The sequence below is a fragment of the Brassica napus genome, chromosome A4 (genome assembly GCF_020379485.1).
Source record: "Brassica napus cultivar Da-Ae chromosome A4, Da-Ae, whole genome shotgun sequence".
NCBI classification, from domain to species: domain Eukaryota; kingdom Viridiplantae; phylum Streptophyta; class Magnoliopsida; order Brassicales; family Brassicaceae; genus Brassica; species Brassica napus.
The window spans coordinates 1,351,030-1,371,915 of record NC_063437.1 but is presented as its reverse complement, the minus strand read 5'-3'; the positions used below and the strand labels follow the sequence as shown (position 1 = coordinate 1,371,915).

General features: G+C 35.3%; 3 protein-coding genes across 4 annotated transcripts; 2 read left to right on the top strand and 1 right to left on the bottom strand.

Moving 5' to 3' along the window:
• Positions 1-889: 889 nt before the first annotated feature.
• LOC106445147 (importin beta-like SAD2 homolog) lies at positions 890-7,592 on the bottom strand. The gene is made up of 22 exons (XM_013886658.3): positions 7,331-7,592; positions 7,060-7,192; positions 6,895-6,982; positions 6,556-6,705; positions 5,927-6,089; positions 5,635-5,819; positions 5,368-5,541; positions 4,835-4,980; positions 4,631-4,754; positions 4,364-4,544; positions 3,814-3,973; positions 3,680-3,721; positions 3,440-3,558; positions 3,156-3,354; positions 2,869-3,000; positions 2,682-2,785; positions 2,424-2,603; positions 2,159-2,298; positions 1,925-2,064; positions 1,701-1,840; positions 1,452-1,578; positions 890-1,378 (listed from the first exon to the last, which is right to left on the bottom strand). The coding sequence occupies exons 1-22, from the start codon at positions 7,421-7,423 to the stop codon at positions 1,215-1,217; spliced, it is 3,084 nt and encodes a 1,027-aa protein (XP_013742112.1). The 5' UTR covers positions 7,424-7,592; the 3' UTR covers positions 890-1,214.
• Positions 7,593-13,203: 5,611 nt separating this feature from the next.
• On the top strand, positions 13,204-17,386 carry LOC106449112 (F-box protein At3g59150). 2 transcript variants are annotated; one of them, XM_013890921.3, is made up of 4 exons: positions 13,204-14,134; positions 14,219-15,202; positions 15,420-15,578; positions 15,661-17,386. In XM_013890921.3, exons 2-4 carry the CDS (start codon positions 14,249-14,251, stop codon positions 15,967-15,969), a joined length of 1,422 nt encoding a protein of 473 aa, XP_013746375.1. In that variant the 5' UTR covers positions 13,204-14,134; positions 14,219-14,248; the 3' UTR covers positions 15,970-17,386. The 2 variants fall into 2 exon arrangements, with proteins under 2 accessions (XP_013746375.1, XP_048634282.1); XM_048778325.1 differs by lacking the exon at positions 13,204-14,134 and having other exon boundaries at positions 14,160-15,202.
• Positions 17,387-17,711: 325 nt separating this feature from the next.
• Positions 17,712-20,017, top strand: LOC106449111 (F-box protein At3g59150-like). Its single transcript, XM_048778324.1, has 4 exons — positions 17,712-17,888; positions 17,977-18,964; positions 19,049-19,204; positions 19,280-20,017. Exons 2-4 carry the CDS (start codon positions 17,981-17,983, stop codon positions 19,583-19,585), a joined length of 1,446 nt encoding a protein of 481 aa, XP_048634281.1. The 5' UTR covers positions 17,712-17,888; positions 17,977-17,980; the 3' UTR covers positions 19,586-20,017.
• The last annotated feature ends 869 nt before the right edge of the window (positions 20,018-20,886 follow it).

The following is a 20,886-nucleotide window of genomic DNA, read 5'->3' as shown; positions in this document are numbered from 1 at the left end:
CAAAATGTCCACGCTATCTTAAGACACTGTGGCTCTTACCATTTAGCCTCTTAGGGTATGACTGGTTTTCCCGCTACCACCCGCAAACGCAGCTTTTGCGGTTGGTAGCGGTTGCTGGCGTTTTGCAACAATCGCTCAAACCGCTCTAAACCGCTCCAAATCGCTCTGAACCTCATAAATTCAAAAGCTGGTTCCAGCTAGCGTTTGCGGTTGCGGGTGTTTGCGGGAGGATAAAAAAAAATTATTTTTTTTCCAAAACAATATAAATACAAAAATAAAAAAATTCAATAAAAAAATTAAACTGAAATTATAAAAATGCTAAAATATATCAATTAAATTTTAATTAATATTATAAAACTTTAAAATAAAAATATTTTCTATATTTTTAAAAAATTTAAACTATAAATTTCTAAATATAAATTTTATATTTATTATAATATTATTATTTTTGATATTTTTATAATTGTATAAAATGTAAATATTGTTAATTTATTATTTAACTGCTGCTGCATTTGGTAGTTAACCAGTCATAAGTATCCCGCAAACGCACAAATTTCTAACCGCATAACCAGTCGTACAAATCTCTTAAAACCGCTAGAAACCGCAACCACCCGCATCCGCAAACTCCCGCAACCGCAACCGCAACCGCAACCGCTGCGGTTAAACCAGTCAGGCCCTTAGTATAACTTAATATTTAGATTTCTAATCTCATAAACAACGAGTTTATAATTGCGAAACAAAAGTGGACAAGTTGACCGTTTATCACAATCGAATATCCATTTAACTACAGCTTAACTGGCGATGGCTGAGAACGAACACAAAACGAATACAGGCTCTAACGAACGATTTAAGTAACCAGTCAAGATAAAGGAACTGCTACAACCATAAATGATAATTAAACAAACATCAACGCCCATAGTTTAAAAAATATATGCCACCAATCCCAATCGGAGAACATAAAACACCCCTCCAAAGGGTTAATCTGTTCTGTATGAAAAGAAAAAAAGAAATGGTCTTACTCTTATGTTTTGGTCTATGGGATGATAAAACAGAAAAAAAAAATGATGATGAAATGCAAAACTGGAGATGGCAGAGATTGATATCTCTGAGACATGATTGAGAGTCGACCAGACTCACCTAAGATAAGCCTCTCTACTTCCTTTTTGGATAAAAAGGCTTACAAACACAACAACAAAAAATGCAGCCAAGTAAAATCAGGAAGCAACTGTTGTGGACGCTTGCTTTTCAAGTTGCTCCTTTAGTATCTCAGCTCTTCTCTGCTCCGTGTGCTGAGCGATATTGTTTGCGAGCCCTTCGTAGTGCGGGTCTAGTGTCTGCCTAAGGCTTTGGAACCTGAGCGAGTCCGTTGCTTGCATTGCTAATAAGATAATAGAATAGCAAATCAGAAGATGATATACCATGTATCAATATACATGATAAATCTCTGGTACCTGTGACAGCATCCATGAAGAGTATGAAAGGATCCACTTCATCAATTGGAGAGTCTAATTCCTCATCGCTATAATCATCCTCTGAAAACTCATCATCATCATCGCTGTAAGAGCGGAAGTCCTTTGCCTATAAAGATAATGCACAACAGGGAGCGACGACAGTGAACCACTACTCACAAGCATAGTAATACCTTCTTCAAGAAAAATCACTTGAGAGGCTTTGATTTTAAAGGGGTTTAGAAGACAAACCTGTGCTGCTAGCTTGCGGAGTTTACTTTCATCAGTTTCATCTGGATTCTCCTCATCATCTTCATCATCTGTCTCAAAGTCATCCATGTTGTCGTCATCACTATCTTCTTCATCTTCTTCCTCTTCTGCCTTTGCAGCTTCTGTTGTACATGTTCAAAGAGGAATATCAGTGAGGGTCTATTATTATAAGAAGAAGAAAAACAGAGACAGTGAAAGGCACTGACCAGCAAGTTGATCCTTGTATGCCACTAAAAGCTCAAGAAGAGCCCTGAATACAGGTGGCAACACTTCTCCGGGCAATTGACCAGCTGGAAGACTGAGAATTGACGTCAAACCCAAGATGCAAACTTTCTTATCATGCTCTCTGCAATTTAAGCAAAGGAAGATTGTTTATCTTGTAATGAAATGTGAAGAGAAGATAAGAGAGATGAGAGGATACTCAGATTAGATTCACCCACCCCTTGAAGTTAGCATGTGCACCACTCTTCTTCTTTTCTTGCAGCATGTGGAGCCATATGGTCAAAATATCGGTTGCGAAACCCAAGCGTTGCAATATGCCCAGTGTCAAAGGGGCATTGTAGTAGAAGGCATTTGCAACCTGCCCAAAGAGTGTTAGAGCAATACATTCAGACAATCAGGAAATAAAACAACTTAGCTTGACTCTGCGAAAGGAATCTAAACAACGCAGCAATTAGCACAATTTAACTGGACTACTTTGCTTACCACTTCAATCAGAAGACATTTAAAGGAAGATTTCTCAGCACCTCGTAGCCGATCTAATGTGATTCTCAAGTAAGGCTCCACACATTGGTCCACATGGCCCTTACAAGTCTGAAGCACGATCCCTAATAGCTTCGGAGCTGGCTCAAGGTCACTATCATCAATATTCTTGTTTGCCATAAGCTGTGTAAAGAATTAACAAATTAAATAACGAATATAAACTATTTCCTTTATTTATGAATAAAACTATAGTGAGCTTACCGAAGAAATCACACTCCAAAGACTTTGTTGGTAATCTGGTTGCTTGCAAGTGAGATAAAGCTCAGTCCCCCGGGATATGTAGTTGTGCAGAGGGACCAATATGTCTAATGAAATTCAAAAGAACGATCAAACAAAAGAGAGAAACTAAAAGGTTATTAAACTTTATAAAAAACTGCAAGTTTCATACTTGGGAAGAAGTCAATAGCCCAATCCACGAGTGCTTCCATTATTAAAGGCCATAAACTCCACATGTCCAACGATATCGTGGGAGAAAAAGTAGTAATGTATGAGACGATCTCAAGAACCTCCTCGAACACATCTGTCCATACAAAATACGTGAATAAATCACCATGTTTGGATTAAGATCTACAAATTACATAAACCCCAATGCATTCAATGTAATTCATTCAAAGGAACACAAGAAGTAGATAAAAACTGCAAATATATATGGGATCTGGAAAACACTATGCATACCTTGACCATCAGTTGTCAGCATTTTACGCATTATTGGCAACAAGTATGGTTCAATCTGACCGTAGAGATGAGGGAGACTACTGATAGATTCAAGAATTGTACTGATGGCACGGAGACATCCCACTGCAGCCAATGCACCAGTATCATCAGCTTCATCATCACCGTTGTCAGTGTCGACACACTTCCAGAATGCATTGGCCTGGAAGTTATTAACAAGAATAGGGTTATTAGTGCTAAAAGCAAAATTATACTCAAAATGAGGACACAACAGAATATTATCTTACCAAGTTCTGGCACAAACCCAAAGCATAAGGAGAAATCTCCTCTCCAAACTTATACACGATAGTCTCTAAAGTAAATGCAAGATCTTCGTTTTCAACTTCATTCATTAGCTTGAAAAATTCTGCATAGCACAAGTCCATACCGATTATTTCAGTTGGTTAACATGATGCTAGGTTTTAGCTTTTGAACGAAATGAAAAAGGAGTAAGTAAAACTATCAGCAAAACCCTTCCAAAAGCGTACCGTCAAGAAGTTGAGGCAAAACTGGACGGATCTCATCTAAATCTGCAGGACAGATAAATCCACGTTAAGTACAAAAGGCCCAAATATGGAAAAGGGCAAGAAATCTTAAGAAGAGAGGGTCGTGTAATACTTACTTTTGCAGGCGTCAATGAATGAACGCAAAGCAAAAACTGAGTCCACCCGAACAGGAAGTTCTGGATCACGCATTCCAGAGATAACACAATGCAGTGCCTTCGAAAAGTTGGTTTGGTCTGAAAAATTAATGTTCGCGTACTGCCCTGCAACCCACGCAGCCTACACAGAAGATATAATATGTTGAGAAATAAGCTTGACAAGTCGGGATCCATGTGATGAAATCAATGTCACAGCCACCTAGAAAGGTAAGGATGAACAAAAACTAGTCAACAGTAACACCTAAGCAGGTATATCCTACCCCACAAAAATCATCCATCAAGAAACATCACAGGATAGTGATGAAGAAGATATTCAGTCACAGTGACTTCACAAAGTAGTAGTAGCATTTGGAGATAAAGATGAATTAATTGACTAGGTATGATTTTCATAACAGAAACGAATGAGAAGGTGGCGTAAACAAATGCATAAATAAAAATGAATAGAGGTGTTATTTTCATAACAGAAAAAAATGAGAAGGGGGTCCAAACAACCAAAAGCAGTGACTAAAACCTTGGCTCTAAGATGACCAGCTGGGCTGCTGAATTCAGGAAAAACATGTTGCACTAACATATTCTCCAGCTCGGATTTGTAGGGTTCGGTTTGCCTAAGTTTATCACAGAGTGTCCCAACAGCAAGCAGAGCACCATCCTTTTGGCGATAGGGCTTTTGTTCTAGGGGTGCTTCACCATATCTAAAACAGAGAAAGAGATAATTATATCATGTCGCAATTGTATAATTAGATCAATTTCTATAATTGTAGATATAGTTTGAGGGTACCTCTTAAAAATGCCCACAATGAACTGTATAAACTTTGGGAAGTTGTCTTTTCCACGCTTTCTGATCAGCTCAGTCACGAAGTCCATAGATGCAGTTCTGGGACTGTACAGATCTTCAATTATATCTGTAGAGCAAGTAATGCTATTATAAAAAAGCATGTTTTAGGATTATCAAAACAAGACGAAGAATACTTCAAGGACATACCATAACCCTTCCTCACATACTCATGCGGGTCTTCATCCCAAAGTACTTGATCATCATCATTGAAGCACATTAGAGGGAAAATGATCTCAAATAGTAGAACATCAAGGTGGGGCTGCAGTAAGGTGTACATGCTATTCTTCGGGATACTACATAGAGACACAACAACTCAATAAGAAAACTGGTACACCAAACATGATAAAAGGAACCGAGATACAGACAAAGCCTTTATCAGTTTTCAAGGAAAAAATAGAAACTGCAACTAGAAATTTTACCCAAGACTTTGTAAAGATAAAATTGAGTGGTACACATTCCGAGTTCGCAGTCTAGACACATTTTAATATTTCTAACTGTGGCTGTGATCACGGTTGTGAGAAAAGGTATATATAGATTAACTAAAAACTCTACAATAAAGCAAAAAGATTCTCCCCAGGGACTTATCGTGTAATTTTGTTATTTAATAGATCCAAAGTACTCATATGCAAATAAATTTCTAAATATTATCACAAGTATGTATGCCATAGAGAATATCCGACCTGTTGCTTAGATATTGAAGAATTAGGTTGATGACTCTGTCAGGAAGATATCCACCGATACGAATGACATTCAACAATTTCAGGTGGCACTCCAGTATCTTGGCAGCGTAGTTCGTCTGAAAAATTTGGGCGAAGGCTTTATTTTCTGGATTCTGAAGTTTCAGATCTCCAAACCTGTTATGGGTTTTTAAACAGTTTATTTAAAGGTAAATGATAAAAAGTTCTAAGGTTGTAAGTGAGTAGATAGGTTTTCATGATCCTGCATACCGAGTGTACAGCCTGTTTAAAATGTGAGCAACCCACTTCTTGGTCTTCCACCATCCCCATGATTTTCTAAGCTCAGGATCTTCAGGCTGGCCTTCTAAGGGAACAGGACGTTCCAAAATGTTTAGGAACAGAACCATCCAAGCATTAAAAAAGTTTGGAACAAACAATGGTCTCGGAAGCTCTAGCTGGATAGAAGAAGTATGAAAGAGATATATAAATCACTAAACAAGAACGGTTGAAGCCTAGAAGCAAAGAACGGTTCATAATAAATACCACATGATGTACAACTTACATAAATGCATGACCAGAATATCTTGCAGATAAGCTTGATATGATCTGCAACTTCAAGAGAAGGACTTTCAATTTGGACGAGCTTGTCGAATATATTCAAAAGATGTGGAAACGTCTCTTCGACTACCCGGTGAATGGGTGCTCTGTCTTCATCTGACTTGAACCTATAAACAGAAAGTGGGAATATGAGTGGAAAAATACTAAATGAATTATTTTATCTAGAAAAAACAGAAGCTAGTGCCCTGAATTTGAATAAGAGAACTGATAATCTCAAATCTTCATGGTGGACCCTATCAAACCCACAGAGATATGTCACTCCAACTAACCTACATGCTCATTACTTTTCTAATAGTCTACTACTGATAATTATGCCACGGTTTGTAAGTTCAAGAATGTGAAGTTTGCAACATAAGCAAGAGACAGCTACAGAAATTTAGGAGAAGACTAGACACAATCTACAAATCACTCGTGCAAACAAGCCTTTTCGGAAGCCAGAGTGGAGGTAAAAAGCACCACTGAGTAAAGAATCTCGGATAAAGTGATTAAAAAGTATAATTTCTAAGCACATGGGTCATTCAGGACAGCCAGATTCATAACATAAGTAAAAAAAAAATCATAAAGCAAACTAACTCGTATTTTGAAGACATAATCCGCAGCACAAACAAGGCTCCATAAACTTGTTGATCTTGCAAGTTATGCTTCACCCAGTCCAGGAGATGGGGCCATTGCTCAGGATAGTCAGCGTAAATTATTGTCTTCAAGCACTCTCCCATTTGAACTCTGCATCACAAACACCAATAACAAGCTCAAAATAAGGACCAACACAACAGAGGTAAGCTTTCTCGTATATGCATAACTAAATTCCACTCTACATAACACAAAACATATCAGTCTATTGAGCACAAAGCTTGACTGCAAAAGAAAAGGCATTTTCTTAACTAGCGCTGCAGGGTGTACAATAGCTGCTACCTCAAAATAGGAGGAAGCTGAGATACATATACAAGAATCTGGTCCCTAACAACATTCTTATCACTTGGCAAGATCTTGCTCTGATCACCTGCATAACAAAAACAAAGGAATGACTAACAAGTCTGGTTAGTTTATTTCAAGATCCTCCAAAACGATTAAAATTACCAGAATGAGGATCCCAGTGCTTAGCGATGAAGTTTTTGAAATGGATACTAGCAGCTTGGCGTACAGCAGGGTCACATCCACCGTCAACAACAATTTGCAAAACTCTTATCAAATGCTGCGGTGTGTGCTTAATCTGCAAAATCGATTCAAGATTAAACCAAATTGATCTACAGAGAAAATTGCTGACCACAGTCTAATCAAGTCAATCTTAGTTCCGATACGCCTACTTCTCTACCAATTTTACAAAAATCGAGGTGAGAAGAACAATAACCTGATCAAGGCTCTGCTCAGCTGCTTTGCGCTCGTCGGGATTGGGACTGCAAGCAGCCGCAGCGATGATTACTGCGAGGTTGGACAGATCCATCGGGAAAATTCAGCAACAGATTCCTCGAGGAACAGTCGGCGTGTCAAGAATTTTCCGGTGAATCGAAGAGGCGAGGAGGAAGAAGATGACCGACGAAGACGAGGACGAGGAGAGAGAGAGAGAGAGAGGTATAAGAAGGAAGGTCTAAGCTAGGGTTTTAATGTATGGTTCGTTGGTCTGTTATGGTAAGTCTATCGCACGCACGCGCGTGATAAAAAAGTGAAAAAAAAAGAAAAATCGACGTGAGACACGATACACAACCCAGACTTGCCTGGACCTCTAGTCACCTATTTATTTTCACCGCCTGCTCGTTTAGTTAGTTACGGTCAATCGATTGACTTTTGGTTGTTTTCTATGTGTTTTCAATATAATCAAATTCAAATGATTTTTTAATCAAATCAAATGTAAATAATAAATAATAAAAATCCAAATGGAATTAATTAGTTTAAACTTATTAAACTATTTTGTCATCTTTTTAGTTATTTAAGAATTATATTAAAACTTGTAAAATTCTAGTTACAAATATAATTTAATGCATAAATCTAATGAATTTGGGAGAAAATAGAAATGTATATAGAGTTATTTCATTGTCTTAAATAGTTAAATACATGGATAATAAAGTATATTATATGTTTATAGTACTACTAACTAGGACCGAGTATCTAGTGGGGAAGTTTTGTTACAAAATTATTAGAAAATAAAACACTTTTTAATAATTGGTGAGAATAATGAGTAATTTTATGAATGTTTGGTGGGGTCATCGACCTAATAGACAACTCATTGATTTCTTTTTACGTCAGGGACAGTTCATCCAATGCGAACAATTTCTAATAATCTTCAGTTATGCCAAATAGAATATGAAAGCGCCAAAGTCTATGAAGACAAGATGAAAACACGTTTGCGATATGTCCTTGCTCTCTCATCTAAATCAAATGACGTTCAGCATGGGATATAGTTGCTTGAGGGTGAGTGCATCTTTTTCTTTTCTTCTTCAAAGTTCTATAAATCCTCCTTTTGTTGTGGTTGTGTGCAGAATCCATAAATCCTTTTGTTGTTGACGGACCTGGGGATGAACGTCTGGAGGAGCGGCGGGAGCAAGGGGAGTGGCTGGACGGTAACTTTCTCCTTTTATTTTTCCGTTAACATTTTGATTGTTAGAACCAAATTATTAATGGCTAAGATGCTCTGGCACTGATCTACATATAGTATTGTAAGGAATGTAGTATTGTCGTGTGTCTATGTTCATATAGAGGTCTAAGGCAATTATTTTTAATAAAAAAGAAGGGGTCAGTGTTTTAATTTGGTTCAAACCAAAAATTATATGCAAATATTAAGATAAATATAAGCAAACATTAAGATGTTTTATGGCACTTTTTTTTTCTTTACTAAATTTGAAAAGCATTACAAAATAATACGAATATACTTGATAAATATTGTTCACATGTTCGTTTAGTTAAACTTACAATCTGCAAAACAAACCTTTTATTTTAGCTAAAGGAATCCAAAAAGAAACCAAATCGTAATCCAGCCAAACCAAAACTTAAAACACAACCTATAAAACCTTTCTCAAAAAAAAAACTATCAAACCTAATCGAAGGATACCAAATAAAAAGATCATAATCATACTATCTCTATGATATTATTTGAGAAGTCAGTTTCCTATATGTCGCTCTCACATTAACGCTCACGATGGTTGATTACACTGATACCCTTAATGAAATAATTTACATTTGAAATACTATTACTTATTTATTTTATTTAGTTTCCTTTTAGAATATTATCGTTTCGATATATTAATTTATGTAATTTGGAATCAGACACTTTAGTTTTTTTTTTCATTTTAAGCACAATATATCTTAAGTTATACATAATATTCATAAAATATATTCACATATCTAAGACAATAATCACCTAAATGCAAATAAGAAATTAACCAAAATTTTAATATATGGAATAAAAATATTACAATTGAATTCATAGAAGTAATCCAATTTACCCAAATGATAACTAAATCGAATGAAAAACAACAAAATCGATTAGATATAACATATATAAAATCATATGTATAATTAAAATAACATAATATTATTAATACAAATGATGCATATAAATTATAAATTAATTTAAAATTAAAAGTAAGTAGCAATCAATTATTGTAATATATTTACTTTAAAAATGTTTATATTTGTGCATGAGCACGAAAAAATCACCTAGTATATATTAATTGAGAAGTCACTTTAGTAATTTTTGTTTACGTGTCGATCATAGGTGAGCTCTTACAAAATTGTTATAATTTGATTGGTCGATAATTTTTAGTTTTTATTTATTTTAATTAGATATAAAAAGAAAATGTAAGTCTATAACCAATTAATATCACTTGCCAAATATAAAAGATTAGTTAGCTTATGGTAACTCTTAAATATAAAAATGATCAATTTGTTTCTCTTTATATAATTTCAACAACTAGTTACCATAAATTATTATTTGTAATATTATTTAAAAGTAAGCAAAATTGTTATGTACCATAATTTCAACAGTTAGTCACCTATGATCGACGCGTAAGCAAAATTCACTAAAGTGTTCAAAATACAAACATAGGTAACTAATTGTTGAAATTATTACAAATAATGATTTATGGTAACTAATGTTAAAATTATAGAGAGAGAAATAAATTGATAATTTTTTATATTTAAAAAATACATAAAATAATAAACGACAAACTGTTTAAAGAAAAAAGAAACCATGAGTGACGACGGCGAGGAGATCAGAGGTTTTGTGGAAGCCGTAGAATCTTTCTTCATCAGCGGTAGAAATGGGGATGGCGTTCTACATTCTGATGAGAATATCATCAGTGTAAGTTTCTCTCTTTGTGTTTTGTGTCGCGACTTTGATTTTTTCTTAGTTGGGCTTGGAAATTTTGAATCTAAGTTTGAGGTTAATGACTTAGCTTGTTTTTGATTCCGCAACTAACATTTTGTTTTAATCTTCAGTTATGCCAAATAGAATATGAAAGCGCCAAAGTCTATGAAGACAAGATGAAAACACGTTTGCGATATGCCTATGTCCTTGCTCTCTCATCTAAATCAAATGACGTTCAGCATGGGATATAGTTGCTTGAGGGTGAGTGTATCCTTTTCTTTTCTTCTTCAAAGTTCCATAAATCCTCCTTTTGTTGTGGTTGTGTGCAGAATCCATAAATCCTTTTGTTGTTGAAGGACCTGGGGCCGAACGTCTAGAGGAGTGGCGGGAGCAAGGGGAGTTGCTGGAAGGTAACAATCTCCTTTTATTTTTCTATTAACAGTTTGATTGTTAGAACCAAATTATTAATGGCTACGATGCTCTGGCACTGATCTATATATGGTATTGTGAGGAATGTAATATTGTCGTGTGTCTATGTTCATATAGAGGTCTAAGACAATTATTTTTAATAAAAAAGAAGTGGTCAGTGTTTTAATTTGGTTCAAACAAAAAATTATATGCAAATATTAAGATAAATCTAAGCAGATATTAAGATGTTTTATTGCACTTTTTGTTTCTTTACTAAATTTGAAAAGCATTACAAAATAATATGAATATACGTGATCTTATGCATAGATAACGAAAATGTTGTTCACATGTTCGTTTAGTTAAACTTACAATCTGCAAAACAAACTTTTTATTTTAGCTGAAGGAATCCAAAAAGAAACCAAATCGTAATCCAGCCAAACCAAAACTTAAAACACAACCTGTCAAACCTTTCTCAAAAAAAACTATCAAACCTAATCAAAGGATACCAAATAAAAATATCATAATCATACTATATATATTAATTGAGAAGCCACTTTAGTAGTTTTTGCTTAAGTGTCAATCATAGGTGAGCTCTTACAAAATTGTTATAATTTGATTGGCCGATAATTTTTAATTTTTATTTATTTTAATTAGATCTAAAAATAAAAAGTAAGTCTATAACCAATTAATATCACTTGCCAAATATAAAATATTAGTTAGTTTATGGTAACTCTTAAATATAAAAAAATGATCAATTTGTTTCTCTTTCTATAATTTCAACAACTAGTTACCATAAATTATTATTTGTAATATTATTTAAAAGTAAACAAAATTGTTATGTACCATAATTTCAACAATTAGTCACCTATGATCGACACATAAGCAAAATTCACTAAAGTGTTCAAACTACAAACGTATGTAACTAATTGTTGAAATTATTACAAATAATGATTTATGGTAACTAATGTTGAAATTATGGAAAGAGAAATAAATTGATGATTTCTTATATTTAAAAAATACATAAAATAATAAACGACAAATTGTTTAAAGAAAAAGGAAACCATGAGTGACGACGGCGAGGAGATCGGAGGTGTTGTGGAAGCCGTAGAATCTTTCTTCATCAGCGGTAGAAATGGGGATGACGTTCCACATTCTGATGGGAATATCATCAGTGTAAGTTTCTCTCTTTGTGTTTTGTGTCGCGTCTTTGAGTTTTTCTTAGTTGGACTTGGAAATTTTGAATCTAAGTTTGAGGTTCATGACTTAGTTGCCAAATAGAATATGAAAAAGCCAAAGTTTATGAAGACAAGATGAAAACACGTTTGCGATATGCCTATGTCCTTGCTCTCTCACCTAAATCCAATGACGTTCAACATGGGATAGAGTTGCTTGAGGGTGAGTGTATCTTTTTAAGTCTTTTCTTCTTCAAAGTTCCATAAATCTTCCTTTTGTTGTGGTTATGTGCAAAATCCATAAATCATTTTGTTGTTGTGGTTGTATGCAGAATATCTTGAAGATTGTGATTGACCACACAAGTCTCTTCTAGTTTTGGCTCTTGGTTACTTCAAGATCGAGAATTATGAAAAGAGCAGTGCTACCTTTAAGACTTGTATCGAGGTTGTCAACTTCCTATTCTCTTGATTTTTTATTCACTCTTATCATACTTACTGGTTTTGTTCACAGTTGAAACAATCATAGAGTGTTCCACAGCTTGTGAAATCTCTACATTTGTGATAATCAGCTAAGTTCTTAGATAAAGATGAGGCGGGTATCGACATGACAACATATAAAAGTACAGCTGAATCAAACAAACTTGTCACTACGTTTTATGTTGCTCATGAGATAGTGAAAAGTGCATTAATTGTGCAGTTGAAGCGTATATGCTCTTTGAGAATCAAGATGAAAAGCCAACTGTCAGTGAACTTCATACTAAACTTGGTTTCGTCAGATAGAGGCGTGAATAATAAAGGGAAGGACCAGAAGAAAATAGTTGATTTCAAGTTTGTTTGTTAATGATCATTTTCAAATGTTATCACAATTATGCTAGTATGTTAGACTTGATGTTTGTTTGTTAATGCTTTTTCATATCCTATGTTTGACTTAAAGTTTGTTTGTTAATTTGAAACTTTAATATTATTATTTTTAATATAGTGAAATTATGTAACTAAACATTTATATTTCTGAAAAATTGATCAATGGTTTTCTGCCATGTGTTCCTAACATAATTTATTGAGTTTCTAGTGGGTCTTTTTAGACATATTAGTTCTGAACAATTTACTTCTTTTTTCTTACTTTTCGATTTATTTTATTATTTTAATTATTGAGATATTCCCTCAAATCATGTCAACGGAAGTGTCCTTAAACCATCTCCAATGGTTTACATATTTGTCTCCTCGAAATGATTAAAACTCAAAATAAATTTGTGATTTTCTCTAATTATTTTCCTCATTTTCTCTCCTAATTCTTAATATATTAATTTTTCAACTTTTTATATATTGCAAATAACATCTTTTATTTTATATAATTTAAAATTTTGTTCAGTTATTTAAAATTTTAAACTAAAATTTAACTTTACTAAACTAAACTACTATTGTATTAATAAAATTACATAACCATATACAATACAATAGTATAGTTTTTTATTTAAACATCGTTATTAACTTATTACTGCATCTTTCCCATAAATAACAAATTAACACATGTTCTATGTTGTGTTAGGTTTGTATGTGTTTAAAAAAATTATATTAGTTATATATTTTTTTAATCTTACTGTTTATTATTTATTATACTTTATTAAACTATAAGTTAAAGAAATTTAATCAGTGTGAATCTGGTTGAATGGTTAAAGATGATGGTCTCTCTTTATCTTTGTGATATTTGGTTAATCTTCGAAAATCTTCACTTTTGGCTTTTAACATGTCACACATTAGCCATTGTTGTTGTACTATGAATGGAGTTCTGGCTTTTCTGCACCTGCCACTTGACTTTGGGAGACACACTTAACAATCACCATAGTAACAGAAGTAGTGTTTGTCTAGAGATCTCAGGTCTATGAAAAAGAGAATGCTTATACAACGCATGGTCCAGTTTTGGAGGAAAGTTGGCACATACCTCGTGGAGAAAGAAATCACATTCGGTACAGTTGTAGAAATCATGAGAGCTATACAGTTGTAAAATTCAAAATTAAACCATTTGTCAAAATTATCCAAAAAAAAAAAACCATTTGTCATGTAAAAAAAAATCATCTTAGACCAAAAAAATATTGATTTCCCCAATTGTTTTTCTTTGTCAACTCTCCTAAAATACTTAAATATCGTTACATTATAATCTTCATTTAGCGCTCAAATATTCATCTCATCCTCTTCTCACATACTCTTCTCATATACTCTGTTTCATCCTCTCGTCTCAAGAATCTGAAAAGCTTTTTAGGTATACCATTGGAAGGTAAGAGGTCTCGTTTTCATAGCTCCGCTTAAAGTTAGTCGGCTCCTTTACTTACTTCTCTCTCACGTAAAACTCTTTGTGTAGGATCGCTCTCTCGAGCGGACCTTTCTTGAAATGGAAGGTTACAAGAAAGCGAACCCAAGTTCCAGAGACGTGATCAGCAAGTTACCCGATAACATCCTCTGCAGAATCTTGTCTTTCTTGACGACCAAGGAGGCTGCTTTAACTCTGTTACTCTCTAAGAGATGGTCGAATCTTCTCCAACTGGTACCCATCCTCGACTTCGACGACTCTGTATCAAACCATCGCAAAGTAGGTCCAGTGAAACTCGTGGCTTTCAAGAACTTCGTGGAGAGTGTACTGTCCCGGCGGTTCAATAACTCGTCTTCTCCGGTCAAGAAAGTCTCCCTCAGGTTAAGCAATGAATATATCGAAAGACGCATCGTTAAACGGTGGATACAGCAAGTAATAGATCACGGTGCCTTGGAGCTTACGCTACGCTTAGATTACAACAGTAACTTTACTATGCCTTTCAGAGTCCTTACGAGCAAGGCTCTTGTACACCTTAGGATCGGTTCTAGAATCCGTCTTACACAGCCTCGTCCGAACTCTGTCTCTCCGATGCTTAACTCGCTCGTTCTTGACTCGGTTCTGTTTGGGAGTGTTACTCTTTTGTTACAATCGGTTCTATCAACTTACCCTAACCTTCAGAGCCTGAGGATACATGAGTCCAAGGAGTGGTACTATTGGGACGGGTCTGTTTCAAGTCAGACACTGAAGAGACTTGTGTACAGACGCGATGATGACACTTCTGGTCCTAAGCGTTGTGTTACGTTTGATACTCCTGCGCTTGTTTACTTGGAGTATTCTGATGTGGTTGCTGATAAGTATGAGAATCTGAGTTTGGACAGCTTGGTTGAAGTTAGGCTTGATCTTCAGTTGACTGCAGATCAAATCATGCGCAAGAATGCTACAGACAGTGTTGGTTTTGTTCCCGGTGATGTTTCAACTTTGTTCATGGGGGTCAAGAACGTCAAGATCCTCTGCTTATCTCCTGATTCTTTAGATGTGAGTCCAGTCCTTTTTAAGTTAGCTTCATCACTGTGTAGCATTTGTTTTTTTTTTAAATTTGATTGGTTAGTGATGATACAAAATATTTGATTCTGGTGTGTGTGTGTGTGTTTGTGAGAGTTCAGTCCCTTTAACTTAGCTTCATGAGTGTGTAGCCTTTGTTTTTTAATTGGTTACTGATGATATGGTGTGTGTGTGTGTGTGTGTGTTTCAGACGCTCTACTACCGTGGTGGTGACATGCCGGTGTTCAACAATCTGATTTGCTTGTCTCTAGGAAGCGATCATAAACCTCGTGGCAGTCCATACATCTTCTGGAAGTTGCTTCCATCTCTGCTTCTCAACTCGCAAAATTTACAAACTCTTATCATCAAGGTATGGTCCAAAAAAAAAAAAGAGTTATGTACTAAATATTGAATCTACACTGATATATACTAATCTCCAATGTATGTTTTAGGGTCTAGTGCACTATGCTAAAGAAGGATCATGTGAAAGTGTGTGGACTCAACCTATTTCTTGGGATGATGTGTCTGAGTCTCTGTCATTATGCGGAGTGAAGGTTCTAGAGATCAATGGGTATGAAGGAACTCATGACGAACTTACTCACATGAAGCGTTTCTTAAGAAAATTATCGCGTCTTGAAATGGTTAGGGTTATTACTCCTAAAGGGGTTGATGATGGAGAGAGATACCGTTTCAGGACTGATCTTTTGCATCTTATAGCTACACCCAAATGCGAGGTTCAGGTCATGGAAGAAAGTGTTTGATCACTTCCCAAGTTTATTGTTTTTAGTTTTGTAATATGAATCTGCTGTTACTGAGCTTTACTCTTTGTTACATATATAGTTGTACTCGCCAATATTAATGATAAAATAGATTTTTCATAAATGAGAAAATAGCCCTAACTTGGGATAGGAGTTGGTCTATTGGTCAAGGATACTTGTCAAAGTTGTAAAGTAATTAGCAACTTTGTTTTTGTTGAAAACTGACCAGTGTTATTGGAACATATGGTATGTATATATAATATTAGACAGAGTTTTAAAATAGATAGGTTCTGTAGAGATAAAAACAACAAAAACTTGATACTAAAACAAGAAACAGAGCCCCCTCGTTAAAATCTTTTGTGTTGTGAAATCTCCATTCTGCAACGCTTCAATTTCTATCTTCTTTAATTTTTCGAACAAAACCAACTGTTTCACAAAAACCATGGTGATAAGTCAAAACCTTCAATGTAATAATAAAAGCTGAATATGAAACCTCTTACTTCTGCAACAAGAGGCGGCCGCATAGCCGCATGGCCGTTAGCATGTCGTTCGAATACCTTCTTTCTTTCCAAATGTGCTGAAGCATGTAAAATTAGTGGAGTTACTTTAAAAAAAAAATCAAACATTACGGGTCATAATTTGCTATAAAATAGATTGGTCTTACTCGATTCATATCTTCCCCCGAATTCTCTTGAATTCTTAAGCTCTATGGCAGCATCTTTCAAGCATGCGTTCTCGCTTTCTGCAATGGCATCAAGCGCCTGAGAAGAAAGTACAAAAATAAGTTTCACAAACCACATTAAAAGTCACATTAAAAGTATTTAACTTTCAAATGAACAACATACTACCTTGTTTAGCTTGTCTATTACATCTTGAAGAACTTTGATCTTATTCTTCTCGGCCTTCTCGGCTATCCACTTCCCCAACATATTAGAGAAACCCATTCTGATCTACCTAACAAAATCCAAAAAATCAAAATAAAAAAATCCTAACTTTAACACAAACCTCTGACAATATAGATATGATATTGGAGCACCATTATCCCTAAAAGGTACTTAGTATAAAATGGAGAATGTGTAATATTTTGGACGTTTAGCATCAATGCAAACAGCAAACATAACTGAAGAAGTTTAAGACAATCAAATCTTGTTGATCAATAAACTAAATAAAAAATACAATAAAAACAATATCAGTTAAAAATGTTGATTTCCTTTTGGGCAATTCTCCTAAATAGACAATTTTCAAGTTTTGATCACAAAAATAGAACACAAGAAGAAAAATGACTAAAATATTTTATTTAATAGGTAAAATGACTAAAATATTTTATTTAATAGGTAAAATGATCCTAATACTTTAGATATAAAAAAAAATTATTTTATTTTTTCAAATTTTCTTTTTGTAATTCGAAAATACTTTTTGAAACTATTTTTAAATTTTTTATTTTTAATATTTATTTTTTATTTTATAAAATTTTAAATCTCAATCTCAAAGCTCTACTCCTTAACTGTAAACCCTAAGGTTTAGATTAATTAACTCTAAGGGTATAAATATATATTTATTTTTTTAATGAAATATTTTGGTCATTTGATCCTTAGAATTGACAAAAAAAATTTTAATGCTATTTTAAGGTATTTCCTTTCCCTTAAAAACCGAAATTATTTAAACGGTAATTACGGTATAGGCCCAAAGGCGCAATAACCCGATTGCATTTAGTGATGAACTACTCATCTTCGGTGTTTCAAAAAAGAAAAAAAAAAGGAACTACTCATCTTCTTACATCCTCTGTATGGTCGATGAACAGAGAAGACTGTGTAAAGATCACACTCCAGATTAGAGAGGATCCAGTCGTCAGCTTCTCGTCCGCTTCCTAAACCCTAATCCCATCTTCTCGCCTTAAGGCTTTTTAGTCACTACATTGGAAGGTAAGAGCTCCCACTTTCATGGCTTTCTCTCAAAGTACTCTCCTTTAAGATCAAAGTCTGCTCCTTTATTCACTTCTCGCCCTCGTAGGATAATGGAAAGCAACAAAAAGGCGAACCCAAGTTCCAGAGACTTGATCAGCACTTTACCAGATGATGTTCTCTGCATCATCTTGTCCTTCCTTACCACAAAGGAGGCTGCTTTATTAACACAGGTTCTCTCAAAGAGATGGTCTAATCTTCTTCACCTGGTACCTATCCTCGACTTTGACGACTCTCTGTTGCTAAACCGCAAAATGGGTCGAGGGCAAACCAAGGTTTTCATGGAGTTCGTGGAAAGTGTACTGTTTGCGCGAGACAAGAACTCGTCTCCTGTGAGGAAAGCCTCTTTCAAGTTGAGTCATTTAGATCTTCATGAAAGATTTGTTCGCGTACCTCTGTGGGTAAATAAAGTAATGGATCTTGGAGCCTCGGAACTTTGTCTAACCTTTGGTGGTGAGTCTGGTGACTTGAAGTACGTTAGCTTTGTTCTGCTGTACTGTGACCTTGAGAGCAAGGCACTTGTAAACCTAAGGATCGGAAGAGTCTACCTCATTCATCATGATGGTACTTTTCCAGATGCCGTTTCTCAGACACTTACCACTCTCTTTCTTGACTCAGTTGAGTTTACTTATTTTAAGCCTGGGTTCGAAGCTATTCTATCAGCTTTCCCTAACCTTCAGAACCTGAGGGTCCATGAATCCAACAAGTGGTACTATTGGGATGGGTCTGTTTCAAGTCCAACGCTTAAGAGATTTGTGTACAGACGTGATGATGATACTTCTGGTCCTAAGCCTTGTGTTACGTTTGATACTCCGGGGCTTGTTTGCTTGGAGTATTCTGATGTGGTTGCTGATAAGTATGAGAATCTGAGTTTGGACAGCTTGGTTGAAGTTAGGCTTGATCTTCAGTTGACTGCAGATCAAATCATGCGCAAGAATGCTACAGACAGTGTTGGTTTTGTTCCTGGTGATGTTTCAACTTTGTTCAAGGGAATAAGACATGTCAAGATCCTCTCCTTATCTCCAGATGCTCTAGATGTGAGAGTACAGTCCCTTTTAAGTTGGTTCCTGAATGTTTTTTATTGGCTAGTGATGATTCTGGTGTTTGTTTGTGTGTTTCAGACGCTTTATTACCGTGGTGGTGAAATACCGGTGTTCAACAATCTGATTAGCTTGTCTCTGGGAAGTGATAGACCTCATGGCAGTCCATACATCTTCAAGAAACTGCTTCCATCTCTTCTCCTCAAGGCGCCAAATCTACAAACTCTAATCATCAAGGTACGGTGCAAAGAAAGAGTTATGTACTAATATTCATGAATCTATAATGATATTAATCTCCAACGTGTTTTTCAGGGTCTAGGGCATTATGTTAAAAAAGGATGGGAGGTTGGGTGGCACCTACGTTTATCTTTGGATGATATGTATGATGCTCTGTCATCATCCGGAGTGAAGGTTCTGCAGATCAATGGGTATGAAGGAACTGGTGAAGAAGTTAGTCACATGGAGCGTTTCTTGGGAACATTACCGCATCTTGAAATGGTTAGGGTTACTCATAAAGGAGTTGATGATGGAGAGAGACGTCGTCTGGTGAATGATCTTTTGTGTCTTCCCAGAGCTTCACCCAAATGCAAGGTCCAAGTCATGAAAGAAAGCGCTTGATCACTTCCCAAGTCTATTATGTAGTTTTGTATATAGAGATGTGGGGGTTGTGTGCTTGTGCTGAGTTCTTTTGAAAACTCCTTCCCTATCACAATGTCCTGTGAAGTATTTGAATTTTAGAGAAACATTGATGAGGATGATAAACAATCTTGAACTACTCCTAATCTGGCTGAAGAAGCCAACTTCAAATGCTTCCTGGAATAGCTTCACTAAAGTCCTCTAGAAGAACTCTACTTGTTTCTAAACTCCTTTTAGAATCACTCATGTGGTCATGATTCTTTTACCATTTGGAAGCAATGCATGTGTCTTAAGGCTACAAATGTGTGTAGTTACTGGAAATATCTAAGAACTCAAATCAAAATTCTCTAGTTTGTAATTTGCTGCTTAGCATTCTTGTGTGTCTATGTTTTTTATGAGAATGCTGAGTTCATGTTTTGTTTTCTTATCTTTATGTTGTTCTATATGTTGAAAGGAAAATATCTCAAAAAGACCAAGTCTTAAGCTTTGGAAAACCTAACTTGCCACACAAGTCAGTGTTATATCTTATGACTTTATTAAGTGGAGGAAAAAAACTAAACAGAATCTCTGTTGCTGTCAAGCTATTTCACGTCATATGATTCTTCTTTTAATTCCGCAATTTGTGAATGGTGTGAATGAATAATTTTCTCTGTTTCCGTCTCATAAAGAAAGTCAACCAAGAACCTAATAGGTGAGAAACCAAACGTTTTGGTTAGTGTTCTTGTGCCAAAACTAGAGAAACAAGTGGAAAAGGGTGGGCCATTATGGCCATTTGGATAAACAGAAGATACTAAATAAAGCCGAATCAATATAAAAACAATGTTCACATCTTCTCTCTCTCACTCTCTCTATAATTTTGTATGAGACCATGAGTAGTGTAAGGAATATGTATGTGTTATAGAGAGGGTAGTGGTGGGGGGAGAGGAACCCATAGCCATAGTTGTAGAAAATAGGTGAAGCACAAAACAAAAGAGCTGTAAAAGTCTTGACTTTCTAACTAGATTCAGTACACCTAAAAAGTGAAATCTTCTTTTGTTCTCACCTTTTCACACACCAAGAATCAATAACTATCAATAGGTTAAGTAAACAAGTTGTGTGCTATGGTCCCAGCCATCAGATCATATCGTGCATATACAGTGTTCTCATTGCTTGCTTTTAAAGTTTTGAAACATTTTTTTCCTTAGGCAGAAGTTTTGTATTGTTTAAGAAGATGCCAGTTTCCCTTCAGCCGCAAGAAGTCTCAAGATTAGTATGGACAAACTCAAAATATATTTGGAGTTATT

What these genes read in the sequence shown, in the direction of transcription:
- LOC106449112 (XM_013890921.3), top strand. Translation starts at nt 14,249, where the DNA reads ATGGAAGGTTACAAGAAAGCGAACCCAAGTTCCAGAGACGTGATCAGC. An exon ending in TATCTCCTGATTCTTTAGAT is followed by an intron (nt 15,203 to 15,419) that starts GTGAGTCCAGTC and finishes TGTGTGTTTCAG; the next exon opens with ACGCTCTACTACCGTGGTGG. An exon ending in TACAAACTCTTATCATCAAG is followed by an intron (nt 15,579 to 15,660) that starts GTATGGTCCAAA and finishes TGTATGTTTTAG; the next exon opens with GGTCTAGTGCACTATGCTAA.
- LOC106445147 (XM_013886658.3), bottom strand. Translation starts at nt 7,423, where the DNA reads ATGGATCTGTCCAACCTCGCAGTAATCATCGCTGCGGCTGCTTGCAGT. An exon ending in ATTCATTGACGCCTGCAAAA is followed by an intron (nt 3,722 to 3,813) that starts GTAAGTATTACA and finishes TCTGTCCTGCAG; the next exon opens with ATTTAGATGAGATCCGTCCA. An exon ending in TCCGCAAGCTAGCAGCACAG is followed by an intron (nt 1,579 to 1,700) that starts GTTTGTCTTCTA and finishes TTATCTTTATAG; the next exon opens with GCAAAGGACTTCCGCTCTTA.
- LOC106449111 (XM_048778324.1), top strand. Translation starts at nt 17,981, where the DNA reads ATGGAAAGCAACAAAAAGGCGAACCCAAGTTCCAGAGACTTGATCAGC. An exon ending in TATCTCCAGATGCTCTAGAT is followed by an intron (nt 18,965 to 19,048) that starts GTGAGAGTACAG and finishes TGTGTGTTTCAG; the next exon opens with ACGCTTTATTACCGTGGTGG. An exon ending in TACAAACTCTAATCATCAAG is followed by an intron (nt 19,205 to 19,279) that starts GTACGGTGCAAA and finishes CGTGTTTTTCAG; the next exon opens with GGTCTAGGGCATTATGTTAA.